The following is a 14,782-nucleotide window of genomic DNA, read 5'->3' as shown; positions in this document are numbered from 1 at the left end:
AGATCAGATCAAATGTCTTATAAGGAGATCTTCTAGGATATTGCTGAAAAAAGTATTTCACAGGGCAAAAATGGCACTATCTCTTATTTGGTTCTTTTCTCAAGGATTGGGTCGCAGGTGGATGGCCCCTGCTCTTGATTTAGTTTGCCAAGGAAAGTAAGATACAGTTCTAGGTGGAAATATTGCCAAGGAGGCCTTTCTCCTACTGACCAGGTTTATTCTGCCTCAGCAAAAGAAAGTAAGACACATCAAAGAACTACAAACGTTACTTAGGGCCAATCTACCTGACTTCCACGTATAGCATTTGAATGATCAATTGCAGGAATAGGATCAACTGCAGGATAATATTGAATATTTCGAAACTGAGGTCAGGAAAACAATTTGTATAGTATGCACCATTCCTGTACAAAAAGGTATGCAAGATACTTACATCTCTAATAAAATGCTCAAGTGTAGCGTAAGCAATGGCGATTCCATCATGGGTGCTTGTCCCTCTTCCCAGTTCATCCAAGATAACCAAAGACTGTGATGTTGCTTTTCTTATTATTTCTGCTGTGTCAGCCAGTTCTTCCATAAATGTACTCTGTCCTTTATATATGTTATCTGCAGCCCCCATCCTACAAACAAGATGACAAAATCCTGATTTTCCTCTGAACTTCATTATTAGGAAGCCAGACATTATTTTCTGAACAATAACTATAAAAGATCCCTACAGGGGTCTATGTACTTTGAGCCATTAACAGTTGAAATTGTATTAAACAAAAGAAAATATGTTGGATATAAAGAGTGTCTAACATCAAATGGCACCTTATAGAAACATTCTGGGTAGAACCTGAGGTACTGGACAGAGCTCTTGAAAAGCAGGGAAACCTCTGACTCGGCCTCTTTCTGACCAATCATTTCAAATCAAGGTTTTGGTACTCACAGGGGAAAACAACGCTTCTCTGTAACACTGTGTGTAAAATCCATTAGTACTAGGATGCTGTACAATCAAAGGCTTTTTCCAGTGTTTCCTGAAGAAGATTCCACACCGATATTACAAATTAAAGTACCATGTTGAAATAAGATAAAACTTTTTTTTTTTTTTACTAGAACTAGAATTATAGAGGTTTAAATAACCTCAGACACCTAATACAGGTTCCTAAAGTGGACTTCATGGAACAGAGTTCTTAGAGATGTCAAGAAACAGGTTCAAAAGATGTAAGGGTTCTTTCCTGTAAGACTTCTTAGAGCCTTTAATATTCTACTACATATTATGCATTTCTTACACCTGAGCTAGTACACAGCATTTCTAACTCATTTAACCATGGACCCTTGAAACTTCTCCTGGAGCCCCTTCTGACAATAATGGTTTACAGAACACATTTGGGAGAATGTAAAAAGAAATCTGGGGGGGAAAATTAGGTATTTGCACTCCAGGTCACGCAGTTAGCCGCAAAACCTAGAATTCAGACTCTGACCCACTAGCCAGCTTTGTGGACGCTGGTGACTATTTTCTCAGCAAAATACCTTCATCAATTTAGTTTTTCTACAGCAGTTCACATGTGACCTACAGCAGCATAAAATGTCTCTTATTTCTGGAAAAACTCATGGTAAAACCGAGCCTTAACTATCCTGTGACTGGAGCCACGTACTGGGCAGGAGCGATGGAGTATAATGCCCACCCCCTCACTTCCAAAGACTGGTGGCACCTTAGGAGAAATGCTCCAGTAATAAGTGGCATTTAGAAACTGTAATTAACTACATCTATGATGGAGGTGATAGTGCTGTCGATTCTGTCTACTTTAAAATCTATAACTACAAAACATAATTTCTGAAATGTTGCTAACTCAGGAGCATTCTGGTTACTTTTTTAAAGTTCAAACCCTGTTATTTACCTCAATTTTCAATGTTTACTTTACTAATATGTTCCCTACCACGAAGCAAGAAGATTAAACTTTCCTATCCCTGCAACCACTCTGAATTCTTCAGAACCATAATGTTTGATTCTCACTTAACAATGTTTGATTTTATTCCTGACAGGTTGTGAACTGACAAAAAGAACATATCTTTCGTTGATAATAAAATAGCTCTGATAAGGCAACTATCGGGGGGGGGGGTGTCTTTGATTCAAGAGTTAGAAAAACAAGCAAGCACTGGCTAAGATTTTAATGCAACAGTTTACGTATACTTAAGTGCTTTCTAGAAACACTACGGTAACAGAGTGGTCTCACTGGGAACTGCAGGAATTGTAGAATGCTTTGGGGAAAGATATTCTAAGGTGAGATTTCAAATCAGGAGGGAAGGCTGAATGATCAATCAATAAAAAAAGATGGTAGCTAATTGGTTCTTTCAGAAAAAAAAAACCAAAAAAACTGACAACAAACAAAGATGTGTCCCTACTCACACCATATTCCAAAATCAATGTGTATGAATTTAAAAGTTGAATGTAAAAATAGAAACCATACACATACCAAGCAGTCTAGATGAAATTTAATCTCTAGACAGGTGGGTGGGTGGCTTTATATACATGGCATCAAAACATGTGTGTAGCAAAACGCCATGGTACCAACGTGTCTTATGGTGTTACAGGGTTTCTGTCCTTAAGGAGGTCAGGCCAGATTTCAGGGGATCTTGGGTGTATTTTTATTAAACAATGGTCCCAACTCTACTATTAGACCAGTAGTTTTCAAATATCTTTTACCTGTTAAATCCTTTGTTCACATGAAATTTTACAAAGAAACTCACTCTGCCAATGAGATCAAAGGAACGCTGATTTGGTCAAGAACCCAGCACTATGAGGCCTCACTTCCCCTTCTAGAGGGGGCTCTGTGGGACTCCTAACACCCTGTAGAACAGTCTGAAAGCCACTCCATTATAGGAGCCAAAACGTTTTTTCACAATTCTATTTTTCCATAGCACCTGATGATAAAGTAGCAATGCTGCCCAGCAGACGCTAAAGAAGTGGTGGCGCCTTAACCAGTCACTGGGGCCACTGGGGAACTATGTGTTTGTAACTGTGGGAACTGTTTATTGATAAAAATATTTTCTGTTAACTTCTCAAGAAATTTCCTTTAAGGAATTCCTCTTCTTAAATTTATTTTTCCAATAAATTTCAGCAATATAAAGATTTTATATGATTCTGATGGACACAGAATTTTATCAATAAATCCATTTTCCTTTTGGTCTTGGTTACTAGGAGACAACTGGATAGCACCTTATAATGACAAATAGCAACACTGACTTTATCTTAGGTTTCTATCCTTACTTGTCCTTGATCTTTGAATACCATTTTACTTTCTTATTGTCCTGCTCTATTGTATATATCCCAGTAAACTGTCTAAAATACGTTTTGGAAATAAGGCAGGGTATAACACCATTAACAAAAGGTCTGTAATTTTCTATTAATCCAACAAGCATTTACAACACATCCTACTGGACAATGATTCTGAAATTTTTCAAATGTTAAAATATGTTAGAGATTTAAGGAATTCAGAACATATGTCATTATTATCATTCTGCCTGTATTTGTATTCAAATGCAGGGAAAAATGGTAAATGCATTCTTTAGGTTTCATCTCAGAGTAAGTTTGCTCTGACAGGTTACAGATATGTGATTAAGAAAAAAAAAATCACTCTGATATTTTTAGGAGTGGAGGCTGACTAATCTTTCTAATCCCCTACTCCCTCCTCGTCTAACCCTTATATAGGTCAACAAAGCTTAATAAAGCATTAATGGAGAAAAGAAATTACTACTTTTTTGAATCAGTTTCTAAAATCAAGAACACTTTCATGAAAATTTGAACAAGGGTTTGTTTTTATGAGGTCTTGATATTTTGAGATAACATTCTAGATGTTTCTAACTTATAGCAAATAGGGTGGGGCTCTGTCCCTTCAAACCACAATCTCTGGGCCTTATGAAAGGAAAATGCTAGCATGAGGGAGAAATTCTGAAATTAACAGGTGGAAAAAAGAATTCTTTATATTGAATGATAAGTAATTGGAGCTTAAACATGAAAATTGTTAACTAGAGGAAATTATTATTGTACTGCATCAGGATTTTTTTGGACATACTTCAAGTGCTTTTAAAATAATATATAAGTACATATATTTTACATATATATAACTAAAATTTACCATTTTTTTTTAAATTTTATTTATTTATTTATTTTTGGCTGTGTTGGATCTTTGTTGCTGTGCTTTCTCTAGTTGTGGTGAGCTGGGGTTACTCTTCGTTGCGGTGCGTGGGCTTCTCATTGCGGTGGCTTCTCTTGTTGTGGAGCACGGGCTCTAGGCACGTGGGCTTCAGTAGTTGTGGCACGCAGGCTCAGTAGTTGTGGCTCTCAGGCTCTAGAGCGCAGGCTCAGTAGTTGTGACACACGTAAAATTTACCATTTTAACATTTTTTAGGTGTATAATTCAGTGGTATTAAGCACATTCACAATGTTGTGCAGTCATCACTACTATCCATTAGCAGAGCTTTTTCATCATCTCAAAATAACCCATCAAAAAATAACTCCCTGTTCTTCTCTCCCCTCAGCCTCTGCCTCTATGAATCTGCCTCTTCTAGTTCCTCAGATAAGTGAACTCATACTCTATTTGTCCTCTAAGTGTCCTCTAGGAGGGCTTTTATATTAGATAATTTTGCCTTCTTTTTGGAATTGAAGATGTTCTACTCACTTCACTTCGCTAAAAACTTCGCAGAATTCTGTACAGTATGGGTGTTTTAGCTTGGGTTTTTTTTGCATATTATGTAAATTTTACAGAAGGAAATAATCTCCTGAATAGCAAAGTACTCTAACTTAAGAAGGATGGTGTAAGGAAGAAAAAAAAAGTTAAAGTCTAAGAAGAGAAAAACGGCTTCAAAAGAACACCAAATATTGAAAGATGTGTAGATACAGCATGGTATTTAAAAGGTATAAAAAAATGTGAAGTAGTAGATCTGTATCACATTTACACATAAACACTAACCCAGCAATGGAATGAAATCACAAATAATTTACCACTATGCGTGTGCATTTTTTAAAACCCTGGAAGGCCATACACCTAAAGGACGATTTCCAGGTAGTGGAATTACAGGTGATTTAAATTTTTTTCCTTTTTGAGCTTTTCTATAGTTTTAAATTTTGCACAATGAACAAGCTTTACAGTATCATTAGAAAAACAAATGTTATTTTAAAAATCACAGTACATTTAAAACACTTTATACTCTACTGATACATTTCAAACACTTTATTTTATCATTGTGTTAAGACAAGGCAAAATGATTGCAATTACCAAGATAAATAACCAGCTTTCTTCTACCAATATCAAAAACACCTCATTAGCAGCAATGAAATTATTATAATAGATAATGAAAAAGGTTTCTTTATCTAGGGTAATTGTTTCTACTATCAGCTGCAATCAGATCACACTATGGTATTTAAAGTCAATTTATAACAGCTATTACAGTGAACTGCAAATATAACCAAGCAAAAAAACCCTACAGCAATCTTTCAGTGTCAATGGAAACATAGCTGAAAATCAAAGCAGCAATCCAGGAAAATGCCAAACTTGTATTGGCTCACATGAAACCATGTTCACTAGAACCACCTACAAAGCACATGCAGGCCACATAAGGACACAGGTGTTTTCCTATCAAAGGAAACCCACAGTGTGCTGACTGGGCAAATCATTCCCCAACACATCTACTTGTCTATTCAGTGGGCTAGTCCCAAGAAATTCAAAGGAAAATATTTAACTATTTCTTAACTATTATCTATGAAACAACACAAATAACTAAGGCCATCAAAGCAAGGATAAATCAGTCATGAGGGAAAAGACTAACCAGATTAATTACTAAGATCAATACAGGGGAACGCGACACAACCAGAGAAGGCATTTTTATAACTGAACTCACACTATGAGCTCGAGCAAATCACAATTTCTGTTTCTGTTTTTCCTTCTGTAAAATGTCAAGTGTTGAAACTAAATAATAGCTCCTAAACCTGGATATGTTTCTGAGTCACTTGCAAAGGTTCTTTTTTTTAAATATTTTTTTCAATTGAAGTATAGTTGATTTACAATGTCATATTAGTTTCAGGTGTACAGCACAGTGATTCAGTTATATATATATATAAATATGTATGTGTGTGTGTGTATATATATTCTTTTTCAGATTATTTTCACTTACAGGTTATTACAAAATATTGCGTAGAGTTCCCTGTACTATACGGTAGGTACCTGTTGGTTATCTATTTTATATACAGTAGTGTGTATATATTAATCCCAACCTCCTAATTTATCCCCCCCCTTTCCCCTTTGGTAGCCATAAGTTTGCTTTCTATGTCTGTGGGGCTATTTCTGCTTTGTAAGTAAGTTCAATTGAACCTTTTTTTTTTTTTTAAGATTCCACATATAAGGGATATCATATGATATTTTTCTTTCTCTGTCTGACTTACTTCACTTAGCATGATAATCTTTAGGTCCATCCATGTTGCTGCAAATGGCATTATTTCATTCTTTTCTATGGCTGAGTAATATTCCATTGTGTGTGTATACACACACACACACACCCCACATCCTCTTTATTCAGTCATCTGTCAAAGGACATTTAGGTTGCTTCCATGTCTTGGCTACTGTAAACAGTGCTGCAATGAACACTGGGGTGCACGTATCTTTTTGAATTATAGTTTTCTCCAGATATATGCCCAGGAGTGGGACTGCTGGATCATATGGCAACCCTATTTTTAGTTTTTTAAAGAACATCCAAACTGTTCTCCATAGTAGCTGTACCAATTTACATTCCCACCAACAGCGTAGGAGGGTTCCTTTTTCTCCACACCCGTTCTAGCATTTATTATTTGTAGACTTTTTCATGATGGCCCTTCTGACTGGAGTGAGATGATACCTCATTGTAGTTTTGATATACATTTCTCTAATAATTAGCAATGTTGAGCATTTTTTCATGTGCCTGTTGGCCATATGGATGTCTTCCTTGGAGAAATGTCTACAGATTCAATGCAATCCCTATCAAATTACCAAGGGCATTTTTCACAAAACTAGAACAAAATTTTAAAAATTTGTATGGAAACACAAAAGACCCTGAATAGCCAAAACAATCTGGAGAAAGAAAAATGGAGCTGAAAGAATCAGGCTCTCTGACCTCAGACTATACTGCAAAGCTATAGTAATCAAAATAGTATGGTACTGACATAAAAACAGACACACAAATCAGTGGAACAGGATAGAAAGCCCAGAAGTAAACCCATGTACCTATGGTCAATTAATCTACAACAAAAGAGGTAAGAATATACAATGGAGAAAAGACAGTCTCTTCAATAAGTGGTGCTCCAAAAACTGGACAGTTGCATTTAAAAGAATGAAATTAGAACATTCTCTAACACCATACACAAAAACAAACTCAAAATGGATTAAAGACCTAAATGTAGGACCAGATACTATAAAACTCCTAGAGGAAAATATAGGCAAAAAGCTCTTTGATGTATATTACAGCAATATTTTTTTGTATCTGTCTCCTAGAGTAATGAAAATAAAAACAAAAATAAACAAATGAGACCTAATTAAACTTAAAAGATTTTGCACACCAAAGGAAACTGTAAACAAAATGAAAAGACAACCTACAGAATGGGAGAAAATATTTGCAAATGATGCAACTGACAAAGGATTAATTTCCAAAATATAAAAACAGCAAACAGCCCAATCAAAAATGGGAAGACCTAAGCAGGAGTTCTTAATTACAAAGTCCAGGAGTCTCCTTCATCATACCGATAACAACTGTATCTCCAGGGAATCTACATTCCAGGGACATGCCCGGAGGAATATGCACTTAAAACTAAACGAAACCAAACCCTCAGGTGACTTTGAAGCATTAAATTCATATGACCACTTCCCATCAAAAAGATGAAGTGAGATATCTCCTGTTTGGCAGACACAGCTACAGGAGCTAAATAAACCAGAGAGGCACTCATAAGGCAACATTTCTGTTGCCAATAAAATTCTCAACAGCCCACTCATTTTGTAAAATATAATGTGGTTTTTAGTGCTGGTATTTACTACCAACTAGAAGACATGTACTCAGTCAAGATATTTTCCTTCTGTCCAAGAAGTATACATATATTTTAATAGAGTACAAATACTCCACAGTAGGTACTCAATCAATATGTGCTGAATTAAACTAAATTCGGCAAACAAACCAGTTATCATCCACACAGCCAAAAGCAAACATTTAAGATAATTTAATTTAAGCATTTGAAGACCTATTACTTTCCAATTCTCTCTCAAAATAAACACAATGGTGTGATTCTGGGTACAAAGCATTCCTGAAGCTAGGGACCATAAGAAAGAGTTTACGTGGGGAGGGTGGCATGAAAATTATTAACCAGAGGCCACTTAATGTAAATACCCTTTTCTACCAACACTTAATTGACGTAAATAGAAATAAATTATGCTGAGAGAAGCCAATTGTTTTGTTTTGTTTTTTCAACCAGACTTAATAATTCATCGCTTTCCTAAAACTTAATTACTGAGTCCAAAAAGTTGAATGAGGTTTAAGTTTGCACTTATCAGGATAATAAGAAACAGATCTTAATTCAGTGATGCACTCAAAGATGTTAATAATCCTTGGAAATATGTGTCTAGAAATATAATATTTCACCAATGAGTACATATATCACCAATTAGGGCCAAATGTATATGTTTGCCAAAATTCTACTTTTAAAAAATCCTTCTTATTCAGAGAAAGGTTCATGAGGTTACAACATCCAGAAAAAGACTCCCAAAGCCTCCTATTTATAGCTTTTCACACATTTATTTATTCTTCTTATGGCACAGCACACACCACATAGTAGGCACTCAATGAATATTTATGGAAAACATGAATTTAAACCTAGTGTTGTAAATGTCCAATTAATAATGCAAAAATAACCAATTTAAAGATAAAGTTTGGGAATTCCCTGGCAGTCCAGTGGTTAGGACTCCATGCTTCCACTGCACGGGGCACGGGTTCGATCCCTGGTCGGGGAACTAAGATCCCGCATGCCACGTGGCATGACCAAAAAAAAAAAAAAAGACAAAGTTTGGAGCTAGATTTTATGCACACATCTGCTAGATTTTAATATTTTTTCCATTGAACACAAAAAAGGATTTGAAGTGATTTAGAATAACAAAATATTTATAACAGAAGAGTTACAATGAACGTGAAAGTAAGATTACAAGCCATATAGTAGATGCTCAAATTTGAGACAGCAAATTTAGCATGAGCTTTTAAAATGCTAATTTTAGGGTCTCACGCTGAAGATTCCAATATAATAGGTCTGTGACAGGCCTTAGAAAGCAGCATTTTTAATAAGCATCTCTGATTCTGATGCAGCTGTTCTAAGAATCATGCTAGAGAAATACTCATGGAGAAATACTCCCATATAAGAAGAGATGGGGAAAACTAAACCAAATTTGTTTCTACACTTGCGCCTTAAATTTAGCTCTTAACCTCTTGGCAGTCAAGACAAAAAGGAATTAAAGGGGAAGCAGCCATTGGCTGAAAACATGAGGCCTGGCAGTTTGTCAAGGAAGGCCAATAAATTGCTTCAAATCTCTTTATAAACAGGCACAGCACGCACATGGAGAGAAAAAAATTCCTTAGCATTAATAAAATGTGATTTATCAGATGGTACTTCATGTAAAAGATATTAATAGAAATGAAAATGCCCTTATGACCAATTTTTGAGACTATATAGAAACATCATCAAATAGGTATTTCTTGTTCTAATTAATTTAAATCGTAGGGACAAACTTTTACACACTGCTGGTGGGATTCTAAACTGGTCCATGTTCCTTGAAGAACAAGAAAGATGCACATTCCTTACACTCTACGGTCCCACTCCTAGATAAAGCCCAGAATCAGAAAACTCACACGTGTACTAGATGTGTGTAAGACAGGTATCAGCACTGCTGATATTTGCAAATATCAAATTTGATATTTGCAAAACAAATTTGAATATTAGATATTAATCAAGAAAAATGGATAAACTATGGTACATGCATACAATGGACTATCATAATTAGAGAAAAATGAGTGGACTAGAATTATATGCATCCATATGGATGAAGTTCATAAATATAACATTGAGGGGGAAAAAGCCACTTGCAGAAGAATGACGTTTAAAAGCATACCAAACATAAAGTTTAAAAGCATACCAAATAATTCCATATATTATTTCAAAACATACCTATGTAGTAAAAATATAGAGAAACTCATGAGATAAAAACCAGAGTCAAAAAGGGTTACTCTGGATGGGGTGGAGGGGAACAGGACCAGGGAGGGTTATGGGTTCAGTTGGATTGGCAATGCTTTATTTCTTTAGTAGGTTGGAAGCTACATGGGGGACTGTAATATGTCTGAATAATTTCATAATAAACAAATGAAAAATATGAGGTTATAATATTAAACCATATCCTAGTAAAAATTTAAAATCCTAGGGATATAACTGAATGTGGTCCACATAGACTCCTTTCCAATGGTAACAGGAAGAGAAGGCGAGGACAGGGGGAATGGACAGGGAACAGGGTCCTTCTACTAGAGCAGTGCATCCCAGATGGAGGTCTCAGAGGTTAAAGAGTTCAGGGAACCTCTGCATAGCAGACACACCACAGCCAATAAAAGCGTGAGACTAATCTGTAAGAACTGACAGGGAAATTCAGTTTCCCCCAGGTTAGGAAATAAAAGCAAGCTACATAATAATAATGCTTAGTATAAGACCATTTAAGAGAGAAGACTTATGTATACCTCTAAACTTGTGGAAAGTTACATGAAAAACCATAAATAGATGCTGACCTGTAGAGAAGTAAACATTTCACTTAATACCCTACTACACTGTAAATAGTTTTCATAATAAGCTTCTCTTACTTTTAGAATTAAATAACTGAGCTCTCCAGCAAGGGCTTGGGGAATTGCTTCTCACCTTGCCCACATTTCAAAACCACCTGGACATATGTAAAATTCAAATTCCCAGACCCTGCCCCAGGCCAACTTAGAACCTCTGAGGGCAGGGTCCAGGTTTCAACATACTTTAAAAGCTCCATTAAAAAAAATCTAATGTACATTAAGAGTTAAAAAAATCAAAGATGTTAAATGTGCAAAGGGCAATGTTTCTGTTATGAAAATTAAAGACACCAGTCTTGCATACTGATCTGACAGAAAGCCATCAATTCCTAAAGGAGGAAGAACTAGGGCTACTTAGAGGCTGGGTTAAAACTTCGGAAAAATAAGGTCTGATGTGCTGTTGGGAAGGTTTAAAGCTTAGAACCCCAAATTCCATGCTACTGAGTTGGGAAGAGAAGTCTGTCCTGGAAAAAAGTATTCCCAGACAATGACCATATATGCATTTCATTAGACACCTATGAAACATCTCATTTTGACTGATATAACCCTTAACATTTTTTGGGCAGGGGAGTACTTTTGTTACCTGTTTATTTCAGAATTTTGAAAATATTCATAAGCCAAACTAAAGAAAAGTCACCATAATCCCATATCTTTTACGATATTTTGGAATGCAGCCTTCTATCTAGATGGTTTTCTCTGCATATATTTACATATATAATTGGTCATACAAAAGTGGAATCACACTGAATGCCAAGCTTCATAACCAGCTCTTTTTCATGTATTGTAATAAGAATATTCTTTCATAATACTACTTCTGGATTGGCTCATCAGGACCAGGTAACTATAAAATGTATCCCCAAGTAGATGAATAAACTAATGTGTTTGCAAGAGTTAACTCAGAATGAATACTACTATACTGAAACAATGAATTTGGTGTTGGCAAGGTTTAGAGTGCGGAATATTTGGTTAACTTCTTTCAAGGATGACAGCTAAGACCAGCAATTCGTAGTGATTTCACACCCTTTAAAAATTATTCTCAAAACCTGGTATTATCAAACTTTTTGTTTCATAGATGTGAGACCTGAGGCTAAGTTTAGAAAATGAGTACTATACTAACATATATATGAAGACAGACTTTTAAATCCAAAATACAAATGACACAGACTCTAGAAGAAGGAACAAAACTCAAATTTACTGAGTACCTATTACATACCAGGCACTTCATGTTCTTAATTCCCACAATAATCTGTGATTAAGCAGTATTATCTCTATTTTATAGATGAAAAAACTGAGACATTGAGAAGTCAAGTAATTTGCCAAAGGTCAGATAGTTGTTAAGTAGCAAAAGTGGGATTTGTACCCAACTATAACACTTTTTTTTTTTTTTTTTTAATTCCATGACACCATACTTCTTTCAAGGCTCTAGGTGAATGAAGTAACTAGCACACAGTCAGGAAATTGGTGAACTTGTATTGAGACCTGAGCTTTCTGGCTCTAAAACTTCCATCCTTTCCCACACATAACCTATCTACTCACATTTTAGGGGCACTTATTATTAGCAAGAGATAAGAGAATCCTACTGACCCATCCAGAACTGGGCAAGGTCTGGGATTTTACCCTATTTATATCAAGTTAAGCCAATATGGTTTCACAGATGCTAGCAAAAGACATGAAAACCCTAAATCAGAAACAAAGGACTTTTACCCACATTGGTCTGCATCAGCTGTCAAGTCCCCTAAGGGCAAGGCAAAGGGCTCACCACGGATGCTGTGCGTGCAGTGGGTTGTATTACAAGGCAGAGAACTGAACTTGAGGATTCACTACTTGTACAACAAAAAGAAGCAAGCTTCCTCTTTGTGGGGAGATGTTATTACCTCTTCCCTCAAGATTGCTTGCTGCAAGCCCAACCCTGACAAATGCCCAGGTAGGGAGCAATCAGGGGCTTTCTTGGTGTACTCAGCAGGGACATGCAGGGACACTCAGGGCCCATGGCAGACTGCTTTTATAAACATGACCTTAAGGTCCATGAAACAACAGCTACTTAAATGGTAAAGCGTAAGAGAATGTCCCATATTTCAGTGTTTATATCTTTATAATCTATTTATTCCTTTAACTGACTGAAATGATTCTTTGCTAATTAATATTTTAAAGTTGTGATCAATCTTGCAGTATAGGGACTTCCCTGGTGGTCCAGTGGGTAAGACTGCGCTCCCAATGCAGGGGGCCTGGGTTCCATCCCTGGTTGGGGAACTAGATCCCACATGCATGCCACAACTAAGAAGTCCACATGCCGCAACTAAGAAGCCCACATGCCTCAACTAAAAAGATCCTGCATGCTGCAACAAAGATCCCGTGTGCCGCAACTAAGACCCAGTGCAGCCCTCCACCCCAAAAAAAATCTTGAAGTATAAAAGATCAATATCTCTCTGTGTTTCAGATAGATCTAGATATACAAATATATTAAGGTTTGATTTGTTTGCCCAGACTTCATAGCTTGTGTTACAAACTTTGCCCAAATGTCTGGTTGTCTCTCTTTTCATGACATTAGCAGCCATTTCTAATTATCGCCTAGATCTATAACTACATTAGAGATTGCAAAAAAAGAGAGGGGGTGATATTCTAATACCTTCTCTGTTAGCTGGAACACTTCCATAAAGAGAAAATTCTTCTCATCATATTTTTGGAAAGGCATGGTAGCTGCATGATTCTTCCCCTTTATTTTTCAATTTTCATTCTCCAAAGTGACTATGATTTTTTGTTTTAAGTATCATGAATTCATTCTAATATCCTCTAAGGTGACTGATGCATTTTTTTAGAATCATAAATTCATGGACATAACATATTCCACTGGATATCCCTCTTAAACATGTTCAAGTCTACCACTCAAAAATAAAACAAGTCCCTTATTGGATCTCTCACCCCCTCTTCCCAGCCAATCTGCTCCAGGGTCACCTACTAACTCTATTTCCTAACCTCTCACTTACTCTCTAACCCTCTTTAACTGGAGTGAGGCCCCACCACTCCACCATAACAGCTCCTGCAAAAAATCAAGGTGGACTTTTCAGGCTTCATCTCATTCAGCCTTTCAGCGCTGTGGACCACTTCCTTCCTCCTTGAAGCACTTTTCTCCATGCTCCCATGACACTGGGATGTCCTGGTTTTCCCCTACCTCTCTGGGTACTCCTTCTCTGTTGGTTTTTCAAGCTTATCTTCTTACTCAGCCATGACATGTTGGCAGTTCTAAGGCTCAGCCTTGGAACATTATCTTCTTCACTATACTTACTCTCTGCCAACATGATCTCATCCACACCCAGGATCTCACTTCCCACTTACACAAAGATGTCTCACAACAAATCTACATTGTTACCTTTCATCTCTCCCTCTGAACTCAAACTTTATATCCAACTGACTACATGACAGCTTCCCTATGGTCTCAAGAGTATTGCTACCTACTACATACAAAAACCAAGTCAATACTCAGCCATAAAAAAGAACAAAATAATGCCATTTGCAGCAACATAGATGGACCTAGAGATTAGTATACTAAGTGAAATAAGTCAGACAAAGACAAGTATATGATATCACTCATATGTGGAATCTAATTTTAAAAAATGATACAAATAACTTACTTACAAAACAGAAACAGATTCACAGATTTCAAAAACAAATTTATGGTTACCAAAGGGGAAATGAGTGGGGGAGGGATAAATTAGGAGCTTGTGATTAACATATACACACTACTATATATAAAATAGATAACCAACAAGGACTTACTGTATAGGTCCTATTGAATATTCTGTAATAACCTACATGGGTAAAGATCTGAAAAGGAATGAATATATGTATAACTGAATCACTTTGCTGTACACCTGAAACTAACACAATGCTGTAAATCAAAAAAACAAAAATAAAGTCAAGATCCATG

General features: G+C 36.3%; 1 protein-coding gene across 1 annotated transcript in view; it reads right to left on the bottom strand.

Annotated features, from left to right (window-relative positions):
- Positions 1-14,782, bottom strand: part of MSH3 (mutS homolog 3) — a 182,291-nt gene that overhangs the window by 14,047 nt on the left and 153,462 nt on the right. The window contains 1 exon segment of the mRNA XM_082375445.1: positions 431-617. Coding sequence (XP_082231571.1) covers positions 431-617 — 187 coding nt within the window.

This window comes from Balaenoptera borealis (genome assembly GCF_965194805.1).
Source record: "Balaenoptera borealis genome assembly, chromosome: 2".
Classification (NCBI taxonomy): domain Eukaryota; kingdom Metazoa; phylum Chordata; class Mammalia; order Artiodactyla; family Balaenopteridae; genus Balaenoptera; species Balaenoptera borealis.
Note: the sequence above shows the minus strand (reverse complement) of the source record. Positions and strands in the feature narration are given on the sequence as shown.